The 26266-nt window shown below is 45.1% G+C and overlaps 1 protein-coding gene across 1 annotated transcript in view; it reads right to left on the bottom strand.

The window, feature by feature from the left end:
• Positions 1-17878, bottom strand: part of LOC137421303 (lysosomal protective protein) — a 74589-nt gene extending 56711 nt beyond the window's left edge. Inside the window, exons 1-8 of the mRNA XM_068107205.2 lie at positions 17268-17878; positions 16983-17144; positions 15624-15735; positions 12822-12872; positions 6904-6990; positions 6501-6656; positions 4453-4544; positions 389-473 (exon numbers count right to left, since the gene is read on the bottom strand). Coding sequence (XP_067963306.1) covers positions 389-473; positions 4453-4544; positions 6501-6656; positions 6904-6990; positions 12822-12872; positions 15624-15735; positions 16983-17143 — 744 coding nt within the window. The 5' untranslated portion in view covers position 17144; positions 17268-17878. The remainder of the gene's footprint in view (positions 1-388; positions 474-4452; positions 4545-6500; positions 6657-6903; positions 6991-12821; positions 12873-15623; positions 15736-16982; positions 17145-17267) is intronic.
• Between the last annotated feature and the right edge of the window lie 8388 nt (positions 17879-26266).

Below are 26266 nucleotides of genomic sequence, written 5' to 3'. Positions count from 1 at the left end.
GCCACGTTCAAAGTCACAGCTCTTCAGTATGGCCCATTATACTGCCAATGTTTGTCTATGGAGATTGCATGGCAGTGTGCTTGATTATATATACCTGTCAGCAATAGGTGTGGCTGAAACAGCCGAATCCACTAATTAGAAGGGGTGTCCGCATACTTTTGGCCATGTAGTGTATATATTTATTTATTTATTTAAAGCAGCCAACACTGGGGAGATAATTTACTTCTCAATTTTATAGGCCAGTCCACACTTGACATCATATATATTCACAATTGTGAAAACAAAACAATCACTTTTAAGATTGCAACAATGCAACTTTGAGGGAACGTGCAATACAGAGTACATCTACAATTTCAAACTGAGATAGAAACATGGCAAGAACACTTACCAAAGACCTGCATTTAGTGCCTTTTGGATCGGAGAACTCACACTTTGAACAGTTACAACAATATTTCTGTAGCATGGACCATTCACTAAGGGAGCAAAGCAGTACAACAAGAAAATCAGAAAAAGGTTGGAAAAATCACCTTCAACAAAAATAAGTAATATTTCATTTCTCACTTCACAAATGACGAGTGTTGCAAGGTCATGATAAACACTACAATATAATGAAAGCAAATATTCTGTTGAAGAAATACTGAAATATTGCCGTGTGCCTGCCCCTCTGGTGAACACCGCAGGGCGATACGGATGACCAAACGAGCTTTACTCCCAGGCATTCAATCCAAAATGATGGTATTCGTTACACGCGAGGGAAAGGGGGATGACGAACTTACCTGGACGGCTTCTACCCGACTACTTCACACTTGGGTAAATTAATCAACTCAAACGACACAGGGTTAAAATGTACAAAAATACCGGCTTTATTCAATGAAATGCCGGTAACAACAAAAGCACGATAAAAATGAATTCCTAATTGGAGCGCCCCACACAGACTCAAATACAAACAATGGGAAAAATAACTGTAAAAATAATTATGTGTGATTTGTGGTACTCAGCTCTAATCGGCTCTTGCACCGCGTCAGGAATCGTCAAAACCCCCTCACATGCTTGGTGGCGAAACCGCAGGCTGCACTAGCATGGGCGCGAACTAGGCCTCGCGCACCCTCGTTCGCCCAGCGGCGCTCGTCTTTGTCGTCCGTGCACGGGAAACCGCAGTTCTCAGTCCGCAGTTACTCCTCACGATCATGATGAAGATGTCGGAACATGACCGTTCACCACCGGATCCAGCAACCGAGACATACAAAATCGTGGCTGCTCCCAATGAATGTCCCTCGCTCAAGAGCGCACCGTATATGTCCCCATTCTTTAAGAATGTCCCTCACTCCGGAGCACCCCAACACAAGAGAGAAAGCCATGACGAAAGCGAGAGAAGAAGAAAGACAAAATGTCAGGGCATGACTGTTCGTGATGAATCTCCCTTGCACAAGAGAGAAAATGTCGGCCGAGTGTTCCTTTATAGTCAAGGCTCTGACGTCATCCCACGACGTCTCCGTGTCCGCTCCTATCAGCGAGTCCGATCTTACCAGTCCTTGCGCCAATCAAATCCCGGACCAATCACTGCTCTTCGGGACGTGGCTTCACGGACCTTTTGTGCCTCTGTGCTCGCTAGGTCGATGTTATCCATGGCAGTGCTCAATGTCCTGTTTCCGGCTGATTTTTATTAAGTGTGGTTAATGGGCGATTTCTTACCATGTGTGTGTGCTGCAGGTGTCATAAGGAACAGAGGAAAAATTAACAGAGGCCATTACATACAGGGGATTACCAGCCAGGAAGCCATAAAAACATGCCATACATACATGCCAAACATACATGCCAAACATGCATACATGCCAAACATATGGCATCCGGCCATAAAAACATTGCCTCAAACAGGGAACCATGATTGTCATGGGGCCCGCAAGGCTAACCCCTGCTCTAGCGGGGAAAATGGCCTTATAACGATCATTCATATATATATATTACATACAGGGGATTAATTTACCCATAATCCCTAGCTAATTAACAAACCCCACCCCTCTCATGGGGACGAAGATACAAGCTTAAACGACATACGGCCTGACTTATGTACATCAGGATGGCTACACGACATTCGGAGCATATCAACTATGCAATTCTACCTGGACGAAGGTAATTACTGCCCACCCCCTATAAACGTAACAATATTTTGGGTCTGTGTTTATATAGCAAATATACATATACATATGCACACATATATAATATAGATTAAATTGAGATTTTTTTGTCACTGATCTACACATTATACCCCATAATGTAAAAGTGGAATTTCCTTTTTTCCAAATTTTTACAAAATAATAAAAAATGAAAAGCTGAAATGTCTCGAGTCAATAAGTATTCAACCCCTTAGCTATGACACTCCAAATTGAGCTCGGGTTCATCCAATTTCCTTTGATCATCCTTGAGATAACTTTCAAACTTGAGTGGAGTCCACCTTTGGCCAATTCAATTGAATGGACACGATTTAGAAAGAAACACACCTTTCTATATAAGGCCCCACAGTTGACAGCGCATGTCAGAGCAGAAACTCTACCATGAAGTCCAAGGAACTGTCCGTAGAATTCCGAGATAGAATTGTGAGGAGGCATAGATCTGGGGAAGGGTATAAAACAATTTCTGGAGTGTTGAAAGTTTGCAAGAGCACAGTGAGCTCCATTATTAGGAAATGGAAAGAATATGGAACTACGCAGACTCTTCCGAGAGCTGGCCGTCTGACCAAACTGAGAAACCGGGCAAGAAGGACCTTGCTCAAGGAGGTGACCAAGAACTCAATGATTACACTGACAGAACTGCAGAGTTCCTTGGTTGAGATGGAAGAACCTGCCAGAAGGACAACAGACTCTGCAGCACTTCACAAATCTACGCTTTATTGGAGAGTGGCCAGATGGAAGCCACTCCAAAGAAAAAGGCACACGACAGCACGTCTGGAGTTTGCAAAAAGGCATGGGACAGACTCAGAAAGCATGAGGCTAAATCTTCTGTGGTCTGATGATACGAAAATTGAACTCTTTGGCCTAAATGCAAAGCGCTACATCTGGTAGAAACCAAGCACAGATCATCACCCATCTAGCACCATCCCTATCCTGAAGCATGGTGGTGGCAACATCATGCTATGGGGATTTTTTTCAGTGGCAGGGGCTGGGAGACTTGTAAGGATAGAGGGAAAAATCAATGGAGCCAAATACAAGCAAATACTTGAGGAAAACCTGCTTCAGAGTGCAAAAGACCTTTGAATACGGCGAAGATTTATGTTCCAAGATTTACCTTCGAAGACTTACCTTCCAACAGGACAATGACCTCATGCATACAGCCAAAGCAACACTGGAATGGCTTCAGAACAAGAACGTGAAAGTCCTTGAGTGGCCCAGCCAAAGTCCAGACTTGAATCCCATTGAGAATCTGTAGAAAGACTTGAAGATTGCTGTTCACCGACGCTCCCCATCCAACTTGACAGAGCTTTAGCAAATCTGTAAGGAAGAATGGGAGAAACTCCCCAAATGCAGATGTGCAAATGGATACAGACACATCTAAGCAGACTCGAAGCTGTAATTGATGCCAAAGGATCTTCTATGAAGTATTGACTCAGGGGGTTGAATGAATGAATGAATGAGATGAATGATCGTTTTAAGGCCATTTTCCCCGCGAGAGCGGGGGTTAGCCTTGCGGGCCCCATGACAATCATGGTTCCCTGTTTTGAGGAAATGTTTTTTATGGCCGGATGCCCTTCCTGACGCCAACCCTTAGTCGCCTCTTACGATGCGCAGGGATATGGTGTACCTATTCTAAATCAGGGTACACACCGTGATCATTCATCCCAGCAAGCTGGTACTCAATTTGCCGACCTCGGAAGGATGACAGGCTGAGTCAACCCCCCCTGGTGTTAATTCAGCGATCGATCGGGATTCGAACCCAGGATCCTAGGATCCCAAGCCGGCACCCTAACCACTAAGCCAACACCAGGCTATTCCAGGGTTGAATGCTTAAGTAAATCAGATATTTCTGCATTTCATTTTTAATTATCTTGTAAAAATTATTTAAAATACCACTTTGACATTATGGAATATTATGTGTAGATCAGTGACAAAAAAAATCTCAATTTAATCCATTTTAAATTCAGGCTGCAACACAACAAAATGTGAAAAAAGTCAAGGGGTGTGAATACTTTCTGAAGGCACTATATGTACCTCTGATGTTATCCTCATCTTTGGTTCTTAATCAATGCATTAATTTTATTCCATTTATTATAAATCAAGTATAACTACCAATCAATGAAAAATATTTTGCACATAACCAACGTACACTGATCATCTCTTTCCAATGCATCATTAGTTGGTGTAAAATATTTTCCACATTTCACGTTACAGGTTATGAATTTGTGGCCTTTCATTGTTAAATTACAATTGATGAATACATCCAACTGATATAAGAACTCACTCGTCTCCCAGCACTGTGTGGTAATGCAGGAAGTACATCAAGGAGTTGTCATTCATCGACAGGCTGGACAGTCCATTACCAATTGCAAGTCCCTGCACAAAACAAAATGGAGAAATAACTATTTCAATACCTATCAACTTGCATTGTCATTAATCACAGAAGGATGTTATATTGTTTCAACATCTTGTGTTGAAAACGTAGAGTACCATAATCATAAAAGCAGAAAGCATGCTCTATTCAATAAAAATAGTCTCATTGAAGAATTAGTCATTCCAAGATAGTCTAGGGGTGCCAGGAAGAGTCAAAAGAGATGCGCTGTTTGTACAACTACTGAAAAGGCTGATGTAAATGCTCTTATTCAACGTTTTATTTCATACGCTCCTTTTTTGCACATGAAAGCAGGGCCATTTGCCCATGATAGCAGGGCCATTTGCCCTTTAAGGTCAAATAGGCCTGCCATCATGAGAAATCAGGACGCTTCCTCAACAAAATTTAGCAATCATTAGGAATTTGAAAGATCAAAGTGAGTGAGGGAACGGTTTTGACCGAAATCTTGGGGACTGGCTGGCTGCGCCTGACAGAAGGTGACATTAACATGCAATTTGTTCAGTTAGATTGTCAAGTAAAAAAAAAAAACATTTCCTTGCTAAGTTGGTATACAGTAACGTCGGATCCCGAGATTCGCGGGGGATACGTTCATGGAATATGCCGCGAATGTCAAATCCGCAAATGTGTGGGCATTGTTTAAATGGGTTGGGGAGAATAGGAGGGGGTTATTACATGGTCTGGGCTCATGGAAGAGCCATGGCACATAACACATCAGGACAACACAACAAGGGGAACAGCGGGGGAAAGTGGAAACCAGCAGCAGGGCGGAGAGAGAAAATAGATGGAGACGGACAAGCAAAGATGAGGGTGGAAATTGGGGGGGAGGGGGAATGCAACGAGAGGACAAGATGGATACACAAGCAAATTTTTTGGATACACAAACCCCTCCAGAGGTGTGGGGAGTGGTTTAGCAGGTGTAGAGAAGATCATGATTTTGGGTGGAGGATGGCTTGAGATGGTGGGGGAAGAGCTGTCTTGAAGACATGGGGGGAGGGGAGGAGGGGGGAGAATGAGACTGAAGAGAGTATGGAAGGTGGTTCCACAGGTGGGGGAAAAAAAAAGAGGAATAAATGAGTGAAGGTGAGCATTGGTTCTGGATTTAGGCAGTTTCACTAGGGGGGGGGGGGGTTGCTGGTGGACCTCGTGCGTCCTGCAGATATCTGAAGGGGGCAAAGCATGGAGAGGATAGCACGTGCAAGTCTTGAAAAGGTGCCACCAGGTTTTATAGGGGGGGAGACAGGTTTGAAAGTTCATTTTTGAAGTTGGACAGATGTTGTTTTCTACGAATGTCGAGGTCCACCTGTACTTGTATATCGAAAAATAAGAAGTTAACATTTTGTGGACTTTTGCATCATGCTTCTCTAACCTTCCTGACTATCTTTCTACCAAGGAAAGCAATTCTAAGTTGTTGTTTTTTTTTAATTGCCTCGTGTTCACTTTCCAGTGAACTCTGATAAACAAGTTAAATGTAGTACTTCTCTCCCCTATGGGGTAGCACCCCAGCATCACATCTGTCTCTCCTTGATTCTATGGAATCAACAACTCCCAACATTATTAAATGTGTGTGCCATTATTAAATGTGTGTGCCATTTTAAAGGTTTTTTTTATTATGATACCTTTACAGTACCGACGGAAATGAAACCAAGCTCTTATTTCTGTTGCATTATGCTTTCCTTTTCCGAAGGGTGAATAAAATATCTAAGTTAATTAAATTATCAAATTAATAACTGGATAACACTGATGGACTGGTGGAGGCTCAATCAATAGTCTAATAACTACCTAGAAAGCTGAATGTTCACAAGCTAATGAAAGCAAATGTAACAAAAAGTTTATCAAACATCTTAATTGTCCACAATTTATTGACCCAGGTAAACCTTCCCATACACAATTTATTTAAAAGTAAAAGGTTGATGCTGTGCGATGTTGGTTTGCAAAGTCACCTTTAGGTTGATATCCGAATCATTCATGAGCCTCACAGCGAGACACGGCAAATAAAAGCCAGAGTAACTTTCACCCGTCAAGTAAAATTCATTCTTTTTGTACTCCGGAAACTTCTTGAAGAAGCACTGTAGAGCCAGGTGATTATTGTAAGATGTCTGCAGGAATGGGGTAAGAGGAGGCAAAACGAAAAATAATTTTGAAATGGATGTGGACAAAATTAAAGCCTAAAATCCTGCACATCCTTTTATCATATTCAATGTTATATATACAAATATCCAGATGATGGTTTTGTTAAAGATTCACCACATTGACGGGGCAGCACTGTCAAACAGCCTCAGAGACATTACCACCCTTCTGCCCTCTTTCTCACCCAATCCCAACCTAAATTTAAGGTACTGATACCTCGTCGTCATTAGTCGTGTAGTTCTTGTCTTGAGAATAAGAGTAGCCAACACCAGCGGGAGTCTCCAAATACAGAACGTTGGCAACCTAAAAATAAAAAAAATAAAAAAATCTGCAAGTTTACAAACTTAAAAATAAAAATTGAAAAACCTAAACGACGTCACCATTCCCACAAACACAGCCCCACCACGCTCCGTTGTCATAGAGCTATGCACACTTGCCTCTGAGCCGTCTAGCATGGATTTGAATCTCGTCCCACCTACAAACTGTCATCCTGGTGTTTCACAGGCAAGGTGATTCAATGTGTTTGCCATGCAAAAAGACATTGAACTGGGTATTAGATGGTTTCCTGGGAAACTGGCATTAGATGGTGGAGGTTATATTTAAAGATCCCTCTCCCCACTTTCCTCGCCCTCCTAAGGCAATGATGCTACTCGCAACCATGTGCTGCAAACAGAAGAAGAAGAAGAAGAAGAAAACCACACTCTAAAACATTCCAAACTCTTCCCCAAAATACTGACAGTGGCAACAATATATATTATTCCATTATAAATAAATAAATCTCGAACACGTATCTGGAATCTGACACGGCTGATCTGTGGTCGACGTTCTTTCCCCTCACATCCTCCCTATTTTAGTCATACATTCCTTCCTCTTCCTCTCTTTATCTTGCTCCCCAGACAGTTCACTTTCGGATCAAGCCACAGTCTTCTTATCAAGGGAAACGTGTGTCAGATCAACATGAATCCTGAAACCTGCCCTCAAAGCAAGCATTTAAGATGCCAAAACAAGGCTTGAAAAACAAATTTCCTTCAGTCCTGAAATAACTGAAGTGTTTCTACATTGGCAAGTCCACAAGTTTATAAACAGCATTCAGCAAGTCCACAGCGTATCTCCTTCATTTGACAAATGTGGCCAATAACTGACACTTACTGACTGGAGTTGTTTGCGACTAGACATACAGAAATACTTTGTCCCCCCACCGCCCTCATTTAGCAGTCAAGTCAAGTTAATCATCCCAAACCATACATTTCCCATAGGTTTCCTGGTAACCATCTTACATACTCATTTATTAACCTGCGCATGCGAAGCGAAAAAATTTATCCTGTCTACAATTGTTCGTTTGTAATCGAGGAACAACTTAATTTCAAATGTATGTTATATTTTGAACATTAATCGGAAAACGAATCTGTAGTTTAGCAGTACTTAGGTTCTGAATTTGTCCCGATCGTGCAAGTGCAGAGGAGAGCGACATAATTTTTACGGCGTAGCCCATAGGGCAAAGCCATCTAAAACAGTATTTGTCCGTCTGTATGTATGTATGTATGTATGTATGTATGTATATGTATGTATATATGTATGTACTACTGTGTTCAAAAAGTATCCGACCTTTATTTTTCGTGCGTAAAAAAAAAGAAGCTAGGGAGGCGTTGATTGGTGCACGTATGTAGGCGATCCTAATGCGCACGCGTGAATTTTTTCCCACCTGCAGAAGCTGTCATTCGACGGCAGACCGCCGATGAGTGAGGAAGTGTAAGTGAGCGCCGTCGGATTTTCGTTTTTGACAAAATGACGGAAATACTTGAACAACGCTACTGCATCAAATTTTGTGTAAAGCTTGGCGATTCCCAAGTGGAAACGATCCGCAAGATTCAACACCGTTCATTCCATTATGAAGGAGGATTTGGGCTTCAGGAGAATCTCAGCGAAGTTCGCACCTAAGCTGCTAACGATTGAGCAGAAGCAACTCCGTTTGGAGATCGCACAGGACATGCTGGAGACTGTGAACAGCGATCCCAGCTTCCTCAACACAGTGATCACTGGCGATGAGTCCTGGGTTTATGGGTACGACCCAGAAACCAAGTTGCAGTCATCACAATGGAAGCATCCAACATCCCCGAGGCCAAAAAACACAAAATTTGATGCAGTAGCGTTGTTCAAGTTTTTCTGTCATTTTGTCAAAAACGAAAATCCAACGGTGCTCACTTCCATGTCCTCACTCATCGGCGGTCTGCCGTCGAATGACAGCTTCTGCAGGTGGGAAAAAATTCACGCGTGCGCATTAGGATCGCCTACATACGTGCACCAATCAACGCCTCCCTAGCTTCTTTTTTTTTACGCACGAAAAATAAAGGTCGGATACTTTTTGAACACACTACGTATGTATGTATGTATGTGTGTGTGTAAGTATGTCCCCTCAAACGTATACCAATCAGAGCTGAGGATCTGGTCACATGACAGGGTGATGTGATTACGTATGATGTCATTTCGGCGGTACGGCGGATGATTCTCCACACTCCGGCATTTTTATTCCAATTTCGTTCAGGCCGAACATATCGTCGAACCTGTCATATATCACAATCGCCATGCTCTACCTTTACGTTTTCCATTCAGTGTGAAACACAAACAAACAGATTGCTAAAATGATCATCAAATATTGAAAGCAACGGCGTTACGGCTCTTCAAACAAAACGGTAAATTAATGCCTTATGCTTTATGCCTACACTTCCGACCGCTTCAGACAAATCAAGCCCAGGTTTCTTTATACAGTAGTTTATTGTTTCAGTAGTATTGTTTTCGTTATAGTAAAAATCATAATACAGTAAATATGACCATAACACTTTAATCCCAATGTCGTGAATACAAATTAATGGATTGAAGCGGTGTATAGTTCATGATTCCATGATGAGCTGTGTACGGAACTAACAGCCGAGGGAGTAAAGAAGTCGCCTCGGTTTTTTCATAGAATGTTATTAATCCAATACTTGTGGGGTATATAGATTACAGTAGATCTTCCCTCAGTTCTGTAAGCAACGGCATTACGTATTTCAGCTTTCCCTTCAGCTGTTTTCAAGTATTACCTTCCCTTCAGCTGTTTTCCCTTCAGCTGTTTTGAATCCCTTCAGCTGTTTTCAAGTACGACATTTTCACCATCCCTGACAGGTTTCACATCGATCGGTGAAGCAGTTTCAGAGAAGAATTTTTTTTAAAACATCGGCTTTCAAGCTAAAATAGTTGCCACTCCACGTAACATATGACCTTAAAAAATGCACACTCTGCATACAGTCACGTGAAAAAGTAAATACACCCCATGTAAAGTTTTGACTTTTTCAACATATTTCAACATACAGCTATTTGATCTTCATTTAAACAATATTGAGAGATAAAGGTGATATAATATAACAAATATCATGAAACATTCACATTTTGTAGTCCATTGTATTATTTAAATATAAACATGAATGCAAATTTCGCATGTGGAAAAAGTAAGTACACCCTTGGCTCTAATAGGTGGTATTGCCCCCTTTGGCAGAAACAACCTCAAGTAGGCGTTTCTTATAACTGTCTACCAGTCTCTGACATCGACTGGGAGAAATTTTTGCCCACTCCTCCATGCAGAATTCTTCCAGCTGTGCGATGTTTGAGGGGTTTCTTGCATGCACAGCTCGTTTAACATCCCCCCACAACATCTCGATGGGATTTATATCCGGGCTTTGACTTGGCCATTCCAGAACCCTCCATTTCTTTCTTTTCAGCCATTCCTTGGTGGATTTACTGGTATGTTTAGGGGCATTGTCATGTTGCAAGGTCCACCTTCGGTTGAGCTTCAACTTTCCGACAAATGGCCTCACATTATCCTCAAGCACCCTCTGGTACAATGAAGAATTCATAGTGGATTCTATGATGGTGATCTGCCCAGGCCCTGATGCAGCAAAGCTGCCCCAAACCATAATATTTCCACCACCATGTTTTACAGTTGGTATCAGGTTCTTGTGGTCAAATGCTGTCTTTGGTTTTCGTCAAACATGTCTTCTGGTGCTGTGGTCAAATACCTCTACCTTTGACTCATCTGTCCAGAGCACATTGTTCCAGAAGTGCTGGTCTTTGCCTAGGTGTTCGTTGGCAAACTTTAGTCTTGCCCTGATGTTCTTTCTGGACAGCAAAGGTTTCCTCCTGGCACACCTCCCATGTAGATCAAATTTGTGCAGCCTCTTTCTAATGGTAGACTCGTGCACTTTGACATCAACAGTGGCAAGAGCTACCTGTAGGTCCCATGATGACATTCTGGGGTTCTTAGAGACTTCTTTCAGCATCTTGCGGTCTGCTCTCGGGCTGAACTTGCTGGGGCGGCCTGGCCTGAACAAGTTGGCAGTTGTTTGGAATCTTCTCCACTTGTAGATGATCTTCCGGACAGTCGAATGATTGATTTCAAATTGTTTGGAGATCTTTTTAAATCCCTTCCCAGACTCGTAGGCATCTATAACCTTCTTTCTGAAGGCCTCAGAGAGATCATTTGATCTGGGCATGGTGACGCCGCACACTTCAACAACAAAGAGCAAACCAAACGAAATGTCTGAGGTTTAAATAAGACAGGTTCCTCCAAGATCCTCTCTAACGATGTTCTAATCATTTGCACCTGAGCTGGTGCACCTGATTCTAATTTTAGGTATTTGAAGTAGTGATAAATGTAGGGGTGTACTTACTTTTTCCACATGTGAAATTTGCATTTGTGTTTATTTAAATTATACAATGGACTACAAAATGTAAATGTTTCATGATATTTGTTATATTATATCACCTTTATCTATCAATATTGTTGAAATGAAGATCAAATACCTGTATGTTGAAATATGTTGAAAAAGTCAAAACTTTACATGGGGTGTACTTACTTTTTCACGTGACTGTATGTATGTGTCGGGGATCACGTTTGTGAAGTTTTGTGTTTATCGGATAAGGTTCGTTTTTCTATCCAAGATGGCTGCCAAACCATGTGACATACGACATCATCATTTCCAAACTATATGCAACAATGATGTTGGATGATATTTGTAAAATTTCGCATATATATAGGGTTAAGCGTTTTCAGAGATATAGTTATTTTATATTTTCCTTCAATCCAATATGGCTGCCACACCATTTCACCAATGATGTTTTCGTGGTCATCTTTTAATCGCCATGCCAAGTCAATGGCACTTGTAAAGTTTCGAGTCGACCGATTTTGTGGTTTGGGAGAAGATGTTTTTTTAAAGGTTTTAGGTTAAATGCAATATGGCTGCCAAACCACGTGACCTATGATGTCACAAATTTAATATACTCAATACAAATGGGTCATAGATCATGGGCATGCAATTTCAGATTTTTAGGATAAGGAATTGAATTAAAACATTTTTGGCTGGTATACCACTTCACCTATTTCCGAGAAATATTTTTTTAATTATGTGCGTTTCATCCAAGATAGCTGCCATACCACGTGACCGATGCCATCACAATTATCATTTAAACATTCTGCATGGGTGTCACTCCTACCCTGAAAGTTATGTCTCAATCGGACATGTGGTTGTTGAGAAAAACGAGGTTTAGCCCGTACGGACGGACACACGGACGGACACACGGACGGACAACCTGAAAACAATGCCTCCGGCCACCTTTGGGAATGGAGGCATGAAAAGCACTACAACCTTACACTGCAGGATAACCTTACAGCCATACAAGTAGAAGAGCAGTTTTAATAGCTAAAGACATTCTCCAAGACATCAGCACAACCAGTGACCCAACAGGTAATCAAATCAACTAGCTTAATGGTTTGTCCCTCACTGGTGTATCATCAGAACCAGTGCAGATGGAGATTGTTGCAAGATAAAAGGATGTACCGCTGCCTTGAACAACCCAGAATAAAAGTGAGGACTCTGCCCAATCATACAACACTGTTCAGCTCATTTATTAAGTATTAAATACATAAACATGGATGCAAAAAAAAACCAAAAAAAAAAACCTGAACATTACTAAAAATGCACTTTCAGCTCTTTAAATGAAAATCACGGTTCAAGTTAATATTGCATCAATATGACTAAACGTGGCATTCAACTGTCTTGAGGAATGATTGTTGTGGAAATGCAACATCCAATCACATGACTTACCATGTTCCAAGAATAGGGATTGTAATGCAACTTCGATCCATCATATGAAACCTGTCCATTTTTTAAAAAAGGAAGTGTATCAAAAGGTGGCACGCAATGTGGTACATAATGGGTTTTTTTGCTTTCCAGCCCACTTGAGATCAACATAATCAATGCAATTTACCAGTGAGCAAAAACGCAATGGAATAATCAATCAACGACACAAATTATTATCTTCATTTTTTGGTTCTAAATCCCATCAGAAGTGGCCATTTGGTTTAAAAGGCTGGCTGTAACTACTTGCTGACAGAAAGCAGCCCATTTCTGTTACTAAACAAACATCCAGTGAGAGATGGGGATTTTTTTTTTTTTTTTACACAAGATCGAGGCTCGTGAAAGAGCTAACATTAATCACACAAAAAGTCAAACCGACACATAAAACACAAAATAAGGGGAGCGGTAGACAAGATGGGGAGAGAGGGGGAAGCACACAAACACAACATTTGAGAGCAGGGACATCGAGAGAACTGTGGGAGGGAGAGGGCTTGGGGGGAGATGGGAGAGGTATAAAACATATGGACACTGCAAGGACTTCCAGGAAAGAAGTTGGAATTTCGAAAAAGTGTATCTGGGGTGATAGCGGGGGTAGAAAAGATCAAGGTTTTGGATGAGGGAAGATAAGAGATGGTGGTGAACAGATGTTTGAAAGACCTGGAGGGTGGAGTGGGATTGAAGGGAGTGGGGGAGTTTGTTCCAAAGGTGGGGAAAAGGGGAATGAAAGAGTGAAGGTGAGCAGAGAGTCTTGATTTTGGCAGTTTAACCATAAGAGGGTTGCTGGCAGATCTTGTGCGACCTGTAGGAATATTTGGGGGACAGAGCACAGAGAGAGCTGGGGGAGCAAGGCCGGAGAGGAGTCGGTAGAAGACAAAAAGACCACCAACCTAACCTGCCTGCGGTGAGTAAGTGAAAGGCCCTCGGAGTTAGCTTCATCGTGGGAGATTCCAGTGATTCTGAAAGCTTTATATTCCTTTATAGCCACATAATTTGGTCACTGTCGTGTCTGAATATCAGCTTCCCAGCTCAAAATGTGCCAGAGATATTGCCCAGATGAGAAAGGAAATAAATAAGTGATTAATAATGAAAATAAATAAATAATAATCGTAAAATAATTAAATTATTAATCAACTAGCCGAAACCCGTGGAACATCCACGGAAGGGAGGATGTGGTGTATGGATAGAGTGTACCATTATGGATGGCATAGGGGAGCGCTCATGGGATCTTCTTCTTCCGTTAAGCTCCAATTTTTTCTCTTTAAGTTAAGTCCAATCAGTCCTCTCTGCTCGAAGTGCTCAGGCCATGCCTTCCCGCTCTCATACTTTTATTTCCGTCCGGTGTAGAAAGAGATTGACATATCGTTCGTCTGTTTTCAGCTCGTTATCTTTAAGCTTCCTTACGTCTCGCCACCTGCTACACCTCTCTGAGTTACGAGGATTTATGCAACGCACCCCGAGTATCGCAACGTCACTCCATTTAACTTTATTAAAATGACGATAAAGACGTTTCCTTATATATCCTAATTTAAAATGTTCAAGGGAATAAAAAGACCATTTGGTTCACACCACCCATGTTCACACCACTCGACTGTCCAATCAGCAGACGGCTCGCTTCGCCTTCGCCCAGCAAACGCCAATACGATGGCGTCATAAGATGGCATCGTATCGGCAGTTAATCGGATGCTTTTGGGCCCCAACGTCGGCTAATTCAGATTTTTCGAGTATGGCTGTACGTGATAAACAAAGACCGCGGTTTGTAGATCGTAATATTAGTGCCGTGGGCATCGGGTCACTGGGTGCGGCGTAAAAGGGATAACAAAGTCGAGTCCTTACGCTATTATTATATAGATTGGCTAATATAATGCCTAAATCACCACCGTTTCATCCGAATCTGTAACTTTTTAAAAATTAATTGTCATTAATCGAATAGTTAAATAATTAATCGATTAATTCATGAATCAATAAATCAAAATATCCTTTATAGTCACATCACTTGGTCATTGTCATGTCAAAATATCAGCTTCCTAACTCAAAAGGTGCCCGAGATATCGCCCAGATGAGAAAGGAAATAAATAAGTACTTAATACAACAATAATAATTGAGTAACTAATCAATTAATTGATTAATCAAAAAACAAAAAATACCGTTTTTGCCAAACAACGTGCGCACTATTGTGCAAAAATTTCAGCTTCCTAGCTCAAAGGATGGCTGAGATATCGCCCGGACAAACAAACAAGCAAGCAAGCAAGAAAACAAGAAACTGGAGTGAAAACCGAGGACTCCCTTTCAGCGCGCGTCATCGCCGGGGCCCCTTCGGTGCCTGACGATGACGTCATGCAGCGCCTGCGGATGAAATAGGAAAGGAGCGGTGTACAACAAATGGCAGTGCAGTTGTGTTTGTTACCAGCACGAGACCATTAATTGTGCAGCGCCAACCATTACAGCAGCATTTCAAAGAAAAAACCTTCCGCAAAAACACAAGACATCCTGCCGTGGATCACAGAATGAATGAAAAAGGTTCCTCATTTCACTTTATCGGTCCACATACCCAAAGGGAGCAAAATCTCCAAACTGGCCTGATAGCCCCAAACTATTTAGTTATTTTCACAGGCTTAACAAATTGTTTAATTACAATTCTTCAATCGCTCGCTGTTCTTAGGTGTCCATTGGGTCATATAGCTCAACCTGTCACAAAATTGCTGTTATATGGAGCAAATCAATAAGCTCTCACAGTTCACATCACCCCTTACATGTCTAAAACAAACCCACCAGGAATGGTCCATTCTCTGTAATTAGACCTTCCATTGAGCTACAGCCTGGACCTCCATTCATCCACACCACCACAGGGTCAGACTTTGGATTATTCTGAGATTCCATGAACCTGAAGAACAGAATCAAGTCACAATAACTACAGCTCACCAATGCAAAAGATAAATTGGCACTTCTTCAATAACCTCAGCATATCAGGGTTACTGTAAAAGCACATCCATCGACTATAAATGTGTGTGTGTATGTGTGTGTGTGTGTGTGTGTGTGTGTGTGTGTGTGTGTGTGTGTGTGTGTGTGTGTGTGTGTGTGTGTGTGTGTGTGTGTGTGTGTGTGTGTGTGTGTGTGTGTCATACTTTTTGTGTCTATTAATTATGTATGTCAATTCATTACATATTAAGTACTATTAAAATGTACCTTTTAACTTTGTAGACTGCCGAGACCCCTTCGACTTTTAAAGACCTTTTAAGACCCCTAAGATCCTCAAGACCTCGAAAGACCAAGATGACCCAAAATATCCCGAAGACCCAAAAGACCCTGAAGAGAAACAAGAGTCCATGAGGACCTAAAAGACACAGCTGACCTAAAAGTCCCCAAGGACCCAAAACACCCAGAAGACCCAAAAGACCCTGTAGAGAAACAAAAGTCCATGAGGACCTAAAAGACACAGATGACCTAAAAGTCCCCAAGGACCCAAAACACCCAGAAGACCCAAAATACTCAATAGACCCCGAATACCCAAAAGTCCACAACTACCCCAAGGTATCCCCCCTCCCCCCCTCCCCCAACCACCTCCCCCCCCCCCTCAACCACCTCCCCCCACCCCCCCCCCCCTCAACCACCTCCCCCCATCCCCCCCCTCAACCACCTCCCCCCCTCCCCAACCACCTCCCCCCCTCCCCCCCCCCCCCAACCACCCCCCCCGAGTCAAGCAGGCAGGTACGCTACAAGGCGGTTAGGACCAATGAAAATTTGGTCCAATAGACCCAACAGGTCCCCAAGTCAATCCAAACAGTCAGCTCATAGGCAGCGAGTAGATAGTAGAACAAAATGAGTGTTAGTATCAGCCAGTCCACAAGAATACAAGATGCCATATATTTATTAGGTACACACCACGGTGTTAACGGGAGGGAGCAGGGGACACATTGTGAAAATGAAGGGAATGGGAAAGTGGTACTGGTAGTTGGATAGAGAAAAGGGGTGTAGGGTCATGTTCTGGGGGAGTTGCAATCTAAAGGAAAAGTTTGGGAGGACACCAGGGTAAGTGGATTGAACTTGAAGGGGAATCGAGCATTTATGGAACATACAATAAGCCATATTTGCGTACCTAACAAATAGACGACCCCAAGACACTTCACTGACCAGTAGTGCAGCCTTTTGGTGCCGGAGGCATTGAGATAACCGGAATAGTGCTTGAAACGAGGCTGCGTCTTCAGCCCCGGTAGAGTTTCCACAATGTCTTCCCCTGGAGCAGCACCGGAAAGGTCCAGGACGACCAAAACCACGATCCCCGCCAGCAGCATCCTTTAAAACAGGTAAATTATGTCATCAGCAGGTAACTGCGGTACCTGTACGCTAAAATCAAAACAAAACATTGGTCATCGTTATTTGGTGAAGACAAATTCCGGAGCGTGAAGTGAAACGCACTTTTCACTCTCTCCGTGACTGCGTGGGCACGAAAGATGAAGCGTTTCCTCGTTTGCGCTTTTGACATTGAAAAGAGGAACTGAAAGAGGAATAAGGAACCTGCAAGAAGCGCCACCCTCTCCTCTGGCTTAGATCCATGGACGCGCAGGTGTCAAAAGCGGCGATCAGACCTTATTTAATTTCAAAATAAAATTTAAAAACTACGGCGTCCTTTAAGGTTCCATCATTAATGTACAAATAGCGTTTTATCGCTGACATCGTGGCGCAGCTATTCCTTCCCAACCTGTGGTAATCGCCATCGTTACACCGCCTGAACCTGCTGCTGCTTATGCTGCTTATGCTGCTGCTGCTCTAACGGTTAAAGTGGCTGGCTGGAGATCTTAAGGTCTTGAGTTCGAGCCCCTGTCAGGCCATTGAATTACCATTAGGTGAGTTAACTCAGCCTGTCATTCTTCCGAGGTCGGCAATATGAGTTCCAGCGGACTGGTAATGGGGAGGCACTGCATCAGCGGTACAGCCGCGACTCCAGAAAATGATGCTAAGCAGCCGCAGGGTGCACAATGCACATGAACCACCAGTTCGGACTTCGGTGTGACGCGACGCCCCACCTCTCGGTCACGCCCCACCTCTCGGTCACGCCCCACCTCTCGGTCACGGACTCACGCCCCACTTCTCGGTCAAACCCCACCTCTCGGTCACGCCCCACCACTTAGTCATGCCCCAGTAAACAGGATATTGTTGACGGGTAAAAGGAGAAATCTTAAATCCTGGCATGAGGGAAGGAACAAAAGAGTGGGGTTGAAATAATTCAGAAAAGCATGTGAAAAGGGAATAGTGTGGTGCTGCAAACACACACGACTCGATTGCCAGAGAGGTAGGCCACAACGCGTTGGTAATACAAAGAGTCTTTATTCAAAGCTCGCACTTCAGCACTCGGCGGGCTCGACCTTAGAGCCCGCATATCTGTGCCGAGGCGATGCCTAGTCCCCGGGCGTGGCCGATCGGTCGAAGGGCGGGGCATGTGCCTTCGATCCCCGCCTGGGCGCTCGCGCCACCCACTGGTGCGCGGAATTATTGCCCCTTGTGCCCGCCACACGCGCCCCCCCCCCCCCCCCCCCCCCCCAGAATTCCCGCGCACCTGAAGGGTGAGTTTGTGGGGAAGCCGGATGACCCGGCCGAAACGCCCCCTGGCGATGGGTGCAGGGCTGGGGGGTAGCGGGCCGGCGGGGCTGGGGGGTGCCGGGGGTCCGACCGCGGGGGGGCGGCCTCGATGCGGAGGCAGAGCTGCTGGCGGAGGGTGGTTTCGGATTGAGGTGGGCCGGCTTGAGGCGGTCCATGGAAATGCGATCCGGGGCACCGCCGATGTCGATGGTGAAGAATTTGTCCCCGGTCTCCAGCACGCGGAAGGGCCCGTCATATGGGGGCCGTAGCGGTGCCCGGTGGGCGTCGTGCCGGATGAAGACGTACTTTGCCGTGCGAAGCTCCGGGGCGACGTGGGAAGGCGGGTAACTGTGGTGTGCCGTTGGCACCGGGGCGAAACTCCGGGCGGTCTCCTGAAGGGCGGAGCGCTGTTGCGCCGCGGACCAAGGAGCCGTGGAGTCAGGGATAAATTCACCCGGTACCCGCAGTGGTTGCCCGAAGACCAGCTCCGCCGAGGACGCGCGCAGGTCGTCCTTGGGCGCCGTCCTGAGGCCCAGCAGGACCCAGGGGAGTCTGTCGACCCAGCCGCCGTCGCGGAGGCTGGCCCGGAGCGCGGCCTTCATTGAGCGATGAAAGCGCTCGCACAGGCCATTGGCCTGGGGGTGGTAGGCCGTGGTGCGGTGTAGTTTCACCCCGAGCCCTTACGCCACCTCGGCCCAGAGCTCCGAGGTGAACTGGGGGCCGCGGTCGGACGAGATGTCCGAGGGGGCACCGAACCGGGCAACCCAAGTGGCGATAAAGGCTTGCGCCACCTAAGCCGCAGACGTCGCCGCCAATGGGACGGCCTCTGGCCACCGTGTGGTGCGGTCGACCATGGTGAGGAGGTGGGTGAACCCCCGCGAGGGGGGCGGAGGTGCCACCAAGTCCACGTGCACGTGGTCGAACCGACGCTCGGGCACCGCAAACGGGGCCAACGCGGCCTGGGTGTGGCGGTGGACCTTTGCGCGCTGGCACGCGAGGCACGTCCTGGCCGAGTCGTGGACGTCCTTCCGGAGGCCATGCCAGACGAACTTCGCCGCGACGAGCTTCTGGGATGCCTCCGTGCCCGGGTGGGACAGGCCGTGGATGACGTCGAAAATGGGGCGCCGCCAGCCAGCGGGCACGATAGGGCGAGGCCGGCCGAGGGAGACGTCGCATAGGAGGGCCGCACCCACGGCGTCGAACGGCACCTCGGTGACGCGGAGGCCCGTGACGGCGGTCCGCAAGGCCTGGACGCCGGGGTCGGCGGTCTGGTCCTCCGCCATCCGGGCATAGTCGACCCCGAAGTGGACCGCGTGCACGACGGACCGGGAAAGGCAATCCGCCACCGGGTTGTCCTTACCCGCCACGTGACGGATGTCCGTCGTGTACTCGGACACGGCAGAGAGGTGACGCTGCTGCCGTGCCGACCATGGCTCGGCGACCTTGGCCGTCGCGAACACAAGGGGCTTGTGGTCGACGAAAGCCGTGAACGGGCGGCCCTCCAGCAGATGGCGGAAGTGTCGGACCGCCAGGTGGAGCCCGAGCAGTTCGCGGTCGAAGGTGCTATAGCGGCGTTCGTGCGGGCGAAGCTGCCGGCTAAAAAACGCCAGCGGTTGCCAAGCACCACGCACCCATTGCTCATGCACCGCGCCCACCGCGTAGTCCGACGCGTCGGTGGTGAGGGCGATCGGTGCATCGGGCGCCGGGTGCGCCAGCATGGTGGCGTCGGCCAGGGCCAGCTTTTCGGCCGCAAACGCCGCGGCCATCAGCTCCGACCAGGTGATGTCACCTTTGCCTGGCTTGCCCCAGAGGGCCTCATGCAAGGGGCGGAGGAGCTGGGCGACGTGGGGCACGAAGCGGTGGTAAAAATTTACCATGCCCTGGAACTCCTGGAGCCCCTTGATCGTGCGGGGCCGCGGGAAATCCCTGACCGCCTCCACCTTGGCCGGTAAAGGGACGGCCCCGTGCCTGGTGATGCGGTGCCCCAAGAAGTCGATGGTGGCGATGCCGAAACGGCACTTGGCGGGGTTGATGATTAGGCCATGCTGGCCCAGGCGTTTGAAAGGCGTGCGGAGGTGGAGCAGGTGCTCCTCCCGGGACGTGCTCGCGACTAGGATGTCATCCAGGTAGACAAACAGGAAAGGTAAGTCACGCAAGACGCTGTCCATAAGCCACTGAAACGCCTGGGCCGCATTCTTCAACCCGAAAGGCATTCTTAGGAACTCGAAGAGGCCGAAAGGGGTGATGACGGCCGTCTTCGGGATGTCGTCCGGTTGGACTGGGACCTGGTGGTAGCCCCGGATGAGGTCCACCTTAGAAATCACGGTCGTGTTTGCCAACCGGGCGGAAAAGTCCTGAATATGTGGGACCGGGTAGCGGTCAGGGGTGGTGGCATCATTGAGCCGGCGGTAGTCCCCGCACGGCTGCCACCCCCCGCCGGGCTTCGGCACAATGTGCAGAGGAGAAGCCCAAGCGCTGTTGGAGCACCGTACGATCCCCAGCCGCTCCAGCGTGGCGAACTCCGCCTTCACCACGGCGAGCTTCGTGGGTTCGAGTCGGCGTGCCCGGGCGTAGACCGGCGGCCCGACCGTGGGTATATGGTGCTCCACCCCATGTTTAACGGCCACCGCTGAGAAGGTGGGCCGCGTGAGGGCCGGGAAACTGGCGAGGAGGCGGGTAAAGTCGTCCGCTGCCGGAAGCGTGCAAACTAAACTCGCAGGGACGGAACCCTCCAGCAAGCCGCTTGGCAAGCCGCTCGGTGAGCCGCTCAGTGAGCCGCTCAACGAGCCGCTCAGCGAACAAGCGAGCGAGCTGAAGGTTTCGGCCTGGACGAGCCGTCTGCGCTTCACGTCGACCAACAGCCCATGCGCACATAGGAAGTCCGCACCCAGCAGGGTCATTGGCACGCTGGCGGTCACGAACGACCATTGAAAGCGCTGCCCTCCGAACCACAGGGAGAGGCAACGCTTCCCGAATGTGCGGATGGGTGTACCGTTGGCGGCAAGCAAAGCGGGGCCCCGGCCCGCGGTTTGCTTGTCGGATATGGAGGCGGGGAGGATGCTTACCTGCGCTCCTGTTTCGCAAAGCAAACGGCGCCCGGACAAGGTGTCCGTGATGAAAAGGAGGCTGCCGGAATGGCCGACGCTCATGGCCGCAAGTGAGCGCCGGTCGTTTCCCGACCCGACAAAAGAGCATGGCGGGCGACACGTTTTAGCCTGGCGGCCGAACCCGGCATGGTAGTAGCACCAGGTTTGCGGCGGTAACGGCCGCAGCGGCCGTGCCGGCGGCGGTGGTGGTGGCGGCGGCGGTAGTGGACGGGGCGTAGCAGCGGCCACGAGGGAAGTCGGGAGCGCTGGAGCCTCTGCGCCGGGATCCACTATGGCAGCACCGTACACCAAACGCGTGTCGCAGGCCGCAAAATACTGGTCGGCCTCTCTAGCCAGGGCGCGGGGTTCCTTTATTTTGGAACCAGCCAGCGCGAGGCATACCTGTGCAGGTAGCTGGCGTAGGAAAAGCGCCCGGAATAAGAAATCTGGGGGCTGGTCTCCAAGCAGGGACAGCATGGAATCCATCCGGACGGATGGTCGTGTGTCGCCGAGGGCGGGAAGGTCCAGGAGGCGGTTGGCCCTTTCGATCTTCGTGAGCCCGAACGTGGCGATGAGGAGACGTTTGAGCGCCTTGTACCTGTTGTCGCCCGGCGGGCGCCGAAGGATGGACACGACTCGGGCGGCAGTGCCGGGCCCGAGGGCGGCGACCATGTGGTAGTATCGGGTCTCGTCCGCCGTTATGCCTCGGAGTTGGAATTGAGCTTCGGCTTGCAAAAACCAAACGTCGGCTTGCGCTTCCCAAAACTCGGGGAGTTGGACTGCGATGGCGTTGGTAGCCATTGGCGCGTTCCGTTGTCAGCAACGGCTGAACCAATCGGGGTCACCAGTGTGGTGCTGCGCACACACGACTCAATTGCCAGAGGTAGGCCACAACGCGTTGGTAATACAAAGAGTCTTTATTCAAAGCTCGCACTTCAGCACTCGGCGGGCTCGAGCTTAGAGCCCGCATATCTGTGCCGAGGCCACGCCTAGTCCCCGGGCGTGGCCGATCAGTCGAAGGGCGGGGCATGTGCCTTCGATCCCCGCCTGGGCGCTCGCGCCACCCACTGGTGCGCGGAATTATTGCCCCTTGTGCCTGCCACAATAGTATTGATTGTGGGGGATTTCTATTCATGTGTCAGGGATAGGTTTTTTTGTACACCCATCCCTGACAGGACACAGAGTTAAGGGTCATGGAAGAGCGAGAACAATAAACAGATCAGGACACAACATGACAAAAGGAACAGAATGAGAGAATGGGGAAACAACAACAGCAGAGGTTGAGGACAACGAACAGCTGATACTGACAATCATTTCCACTACATACATAGCTGATAATTAATCATTCATACTGATACATAGCTGATAATCATTCATACTGATACATAGCTGATAAATCATTCATACTGATACATAGCTGATAAATCATTCATACTGATACATAGCTGATAATCATTCATACTGATACATAGCTGATAATCATTCATACTGATACATAGCTGATAATCATTCATACTGATACATAGCTGATTAATCATTCATACTGATAAAAAACCACCTTCAGAGGCCATTTTTCCCCGCAAGGCGGGGGTTGGCCTTTTTCGGGGACCGTGGTTGTTGTTGTTTTTTGTCCCCTTTTTCATACTGATACATAGCTGATAAATCATTCATACTGATACATAGCTGATAATCATTCATACTGATACATAGCTGATAAATCATTCATACTGATACATAGCTGATAAATCATTCATACTGATACATAGCTAATAATCATTCATACTGATACATAGCTGATAATCATTCATACTGATACATAGCTGATAAATCATTCATACTGATACATAGCTGATATAATCATTCATACTGATACATAGCTGATAATCATTCATTCTGATACATAGCTGATAATCATTCATACTGATACATAGCTGATAAATCATTCATACTGATACATAGCTGATAAATCATTCATACTGTTACATAGCTGATAATCATTCATTCTGATACATAGCTGATAATCATTCATACTGATACATAGCTAATAATCATTCATACTGATACATAGCTGATAATCATTCATACTGATACAGAGCTGATAAATCATTCATACTGATACATAGCTGATAATCATTCATACTGATACATAGCTGATAATCATTCATTCTGATACATAGCTGATAATCATTCATACTGATACATAGCTGATAAATCATTCATACTGATACATAGCTGATAATCATTCATACTGATACATAGCTAATAAATCATTCATACTGATACATAGCTGATAATCATTCATACTGATACATAGCTGATAAATCATTCATACTGATACATAGCTGATAAATCATTCATACTGATACATAGCTGATAATCATTCATACTGATACATAGCTAATAAATCATCCAGACTGATACAGAGCTGATAATCATTCATCCTGATACATAGCTGATAATCATTCAGACTGATACATAGCTGATAATCATTCATACTGATACATAGCTGATAATCATTCATACTGACACATAACTGATAATCATTCATACTTACACATAGCTGATAATCATTCAGACTGATACATAGCTGATAAATCATTCATACTGATACATAGCTGATTAATCATTCATCCTGATACATAGCTAATAAATCATCCAGACTGATACAGAGCTGATAATCATTCATCCTGATACATAGCTGATAATCATTCAGACTGATACATAGCTGATAATCATTCATACTGATACATAGCTGATAATCATTCATACTGATACATAGCTGATAATCATTCATACTGATACATAGCTGATAAATCATTCATACTGATACATAGCTGATAAATCATTCATACTGATACATAGCTGATAATCATTCATACTGATACATAGCTAATAAATCATCCAGACTGATACAGAGCTGATAATCATTCATCCTGATACATAGCTGATAATCATTCATACTGATACATAGCTGATAATCATTCAGACTGATACATAGCTGATAATCATTCATACTGATACATTGCTGATAATCATTCAGACTGATACATAGCTGATAATCATTCATACTGATACATAGCTGATAATCATTCATACTGACACATAGCTGATAATCATTCATACTGATACATAGCTGATAATCATTCAGACTGATACATAGCTGATAATCATTCATACTGATACATAGCTGATAATCATTCATACTGACACATAACTGATAATCATTCATACTTACACATAGCTGATAATCATTCAGACTGATACATAGCTGATAATCATTCATACTGATACATAGCTGATAATCATTCATACTGACACATAGCTGATATAATCATTCAGACTGATACATAGCTGATAATCATTCATACTGATACATAGCTGATAATCATTCATACTGACACATAGCTGATAATCATTCATACTGATACATAGCTGATAATCATTCAGACTGATACATAGCTGATTAATCATTCAGACTGATACATAGCTGATTAATCATTCATCCTGATACATAGCTGATAATCATTCAGACTGATACATAGCTGATAATCATTCATCCTGATACATAGCTGATAATCATTCATACTGATACATAGCTGATAATCATTCAGACTGATACATAGCTGATAATCATTCATACTGATACATAGCTGATAATCATTCATACTGATAAAAAACCACCTTCAGAGGCCATTTTTCCCCGCAAGGCGGGGGTTGGCCTTTTTCGGGGACCGTGGTTGTTGTTGTTTTTTGTCCCCTTTTTCATACTGATACATAGCTGATAAATCATTCATACTGATACATAGCTGATAATCATTCATACTGATACATAGCTGATAAATCATTCATACTGATACATAGCTGATAAATCATTCATACTGATACATAGCTAATAATCATTCATACTGATACATAGCTGATAATCATTCATACTGATACATAGCTGATAAATCATTCATACTGATACATAGCTGATAATCATTCATACTGATACATAGCTGATAATCATTCATTCTGATACATAGCTGATATATAATCATTCATACTGATACATAGCTGATAAATCATTCATACTGATACATAGCTGATAATCATTCATACTGATACATAGCTGATAATCATTCATTCTGATACATAGCTGATAATCATTCATACTGATACATAGCTAATAATCATTCATACTGATACATAGCTGATAATCATTCATACTGATACAGAGCTGATAAATCATTCATACTGATACATAGCTGATAATCATTCATACTGATACATAGCTGATAATCATTCATTCTGATACATAGCTGATAATCATTCATACTGATACATAGCTGATAAATCATTCATACTGATACATAGCTGATAATCATTCATACTGATACATAGCTGATAATCATTCATTCTGATACATAGCTGATAATCATTCATACTGATACATAGCTAATAAATCATTAATACTGATACATAGCTGATAATCATTCATACTGATACATAGCTAATAAATCATTCATACTGATACATAGCTGATAATCATTCATACTGATACATAGCTGATAAATCATTCATACTGATACATAGCTGATAAATCATTCATACTGATACATAGCTGATAATCATTCATACTGATACATAGCTAATAAATCATCCAGACTGATACATAGCTGATAAATCATTCATACTGATACATAGCTGATAATCATTCATACTGATACATAGCTGATAAATCATTCATACTGATACATAGCTGATAAATCA

This window comes from Myxine glutinosa, chromosome 2, assembly GCF_964187855.1.
Source record: "Myxine glutinosa chromosome 2, kmMyxGlut1.1, whole genome shotgun sequence".
Lineage (NCBI taxonomy): Eukaryota > Metazoa > Chordata > Myxini > Myxiniformes > Myxinidae > Myxine > Myxine glutinosa.
Note: the sequence above shows the minus strand (reverse complement) of the source record. Positions and strands in the feature narration are given on the sequence as shown.